Below are 2,310 nucleotides of genomic sequence, written 5' to 3' on the forward strand. Positions count from 1 at the left end.
GACCAGGACATGTCCCCTGACTGGGGAAAAGGCGATGGGGAATGTCATCATCTGCTGCTCCCACACTGGGATGCCTTGAGAGCTGTCCCTTGGCCTCAGGGTTGGATTCCCCGCTCCATCCAGCCCTGACAGGGACTGTGACTCAGCCTCTCCACGGCTCATTTCCTGCTCACTCCTGCTCTCTCACTGCTCGCTTGCCTGCAGGGGGAATTTCTGGCCAAAGCTCATGATGTGATGCTTGCCAGTCCAGCTCCCTCAAAGCAAAGGGCCTCTCTCAGCCCACTGGAGTTCGGGTGTTTTTCTGGGGTTCACAAGCAGCTGGAAGAGTTGGAATTGATGCCCATCCATGAGGGTCTGTCTGTCCGTCTGTGCCAGGGTGCTGTGCCATCGCTGTGGGTAACAGCTCTCTCTGCTCTCTGCAGAATTCCCTGAAGAAGCGTGGGTCTCGCTCCATCGGGAAGACCGAGAAGAAGCCATCCGTGCAGGTATTGGCACTGGCACATCCAGGGCATGCCACGGTGACCCTCCAGCACTCCGGGTCATCATGCCAGTCAGAGACTACACCCAGCCCAGGAGTAAATCTGGGCATGGCAGCGCCATCCCCTCCTTGCAGGGCTTTGCAGAGCTTTGCTGGCTCTCAGAGATCCTGCATAAGGGAGGGATTGATGTGCTGGGCCATCCTCTTTGTCCTCAACCGCTCCCTTGTCTCATTTATCAATGGAGCAACAGTGACCGGGCGGTGACTTTAACCCTTTCCCTGTGTAAGGAGCTCAAGGAGTTTGGCTTTTACATTGCAAAGCTGCTTCTGCTCCAGGGTTGTGGCTGTTGCAGCCTGTGTCCCTCCGGCCAGTGCCAGCAGCTGGACTTGAGGGTGGCCTGGGAGCCCCGTGGGGTCTGGGGGAGCAGAGGGTCCCTGTGGGGGGTGGCTGGAGGCCACATGCTGTCCCTGCCCCTTGCAGGCTGCCAGGGCAGCACGGGGAATGGGGGATTTGCCAGCAGCAGTAGGATTTCAGCTGTCACTTGCTGTTGGGCTGAGCTGCTGTGACTCGCTAATGCTGTTACCAGGGCTCGGAGAGGCAGAGCTGCTGTTGCGAGGATAGAAAGGCAAGAGGAAAAATCCTCTTTCAAAGGCAAAAGACCTGAAAGGTTTATTCTGGGGAGCAGATCTGTTCCCTCAAGGCTGGGGCATGGAGGCAGATCCTGTAAAGCCACCGCTGACATGCTGCTGAAAGCATCTCATGGTGGGGACCCTGAGCACCCTGAGGGGTTCTCAGTGACCTGTGTTCTTGCTGGCACAGCTGCAGGACGGGATCCCCAGGCCCTCAAAGACTTTCCCCTTTAGTCTTTTATTTATCATCTCCCTTTTATTCCATCTTTGAGAGCCCTTTCCAGCCAGCTGATGAGCATCCTTCCCCTCATTTCCCCAGAGAGCAGTCTGTGGCTTTGCATTACAGCCAGTGAGCAGAGGGGGCTCCCCCATCACTGCCTTGCTAAGGCTGAAATACATCCCCTCCTCCATCTCCTCCTGGGGCAGGAAACAAACCCCAGCCCTGGGCTGCAGTAAAACCTCTTCAGCTTCCCGTCCTCCTACAGAAGTGAAACCCTTCAGGCTGGGGACATAGGACTGGATGCAGCCTCAGCTGTGTGGTGGGACTGATGCTCCAAGAAGGAGCATCAACCCTGGACTTCCCTGGGTACAAATGCCCCTGGTTGTGGCTCTCCATCCGCTCCCTCTCCCTGTGCAGCCCTGGCCGGTGGCTCTGTGGGCACAGATGCTCATGATTCATCTGTGGCTTCCTGGGCCCCTTTCCTGCCTGGTTGTGCTGGGTGAGCACTCACCATCAGCATTCACCAAAAATGGAGCCGGGGGGCACAGACTCAACACCAAAGTCTGCCCCAGTCCTCAGGAGCACTCCAGGTGGTCTTGGGGACATGTGTGTCCTGTCCAGCCATGCTAAGGGGTAGAGGGACATACTGAGCTGCTGCTTTTTTTTTCCCCCTGGAAAAACAGGAACTGAGGTCATGTCTGCCCCGCGGGGAGAGCTCAGCCCTCCCCTAATCTCCACAGCTAATTAAGGGGTCGAAGCTTTAATGCGCCTTAGTGAGGCTGTGTCTCCGTACGGAAGAGCAGCAGGGTGGTTCCTGTGGTCACAGCAAGGCATTTAGGGAATCAAATGGCACCCCAAACTCATGGGAATCCCCACTCCAATACCCTTGAGCTGATATGAGCAGTCCAGGAAGTTTGCAGAGTAAATACTTCCTGCAGGGTTTGGGGATGTGAGAGTGGGCACAGCTGGAGGGGCTGGGGGT

General features: G+C 56.7%; 1 protein-coding gene across 1 annotated transcript in view; it reads left to right on the forward strand.

The window, feature by feature from the left end:
* SOGA1 (suppressor of glucose, autophagy associated 1) overlaps positions 1-2,310 on the forward strand; it is a gene marked incomplete at its 3' end in the record, with an annotated part of 23,558 nt that overhangs the window by 12,597 nt on the left and 8,651 nt on the right. Inside the window, 1 exon segment of the mRNA XM_009070622.1 lies at positions 423-485. Coding sequence (XP_009068870.1) covers positions 423-485 — 63 coding nt within the window.

The sequence above is a fragment of the Acanthisitta chloris genome, unplaced genomic scaffold (genome assembly GCF_000695815.1).
Source record: "Acanthisitta chloris isolate BGI_N310 unplaced genomic scaffold, ASM69581v1 scaffold23502, whole genome shotgun sequence".
Lineage (NCBI taxonomy): Eukaryota > Metazoa > Chordata > Aves > Passeriformes > Acanthisittidae > Acanthisitta > Acanthisitta chloris.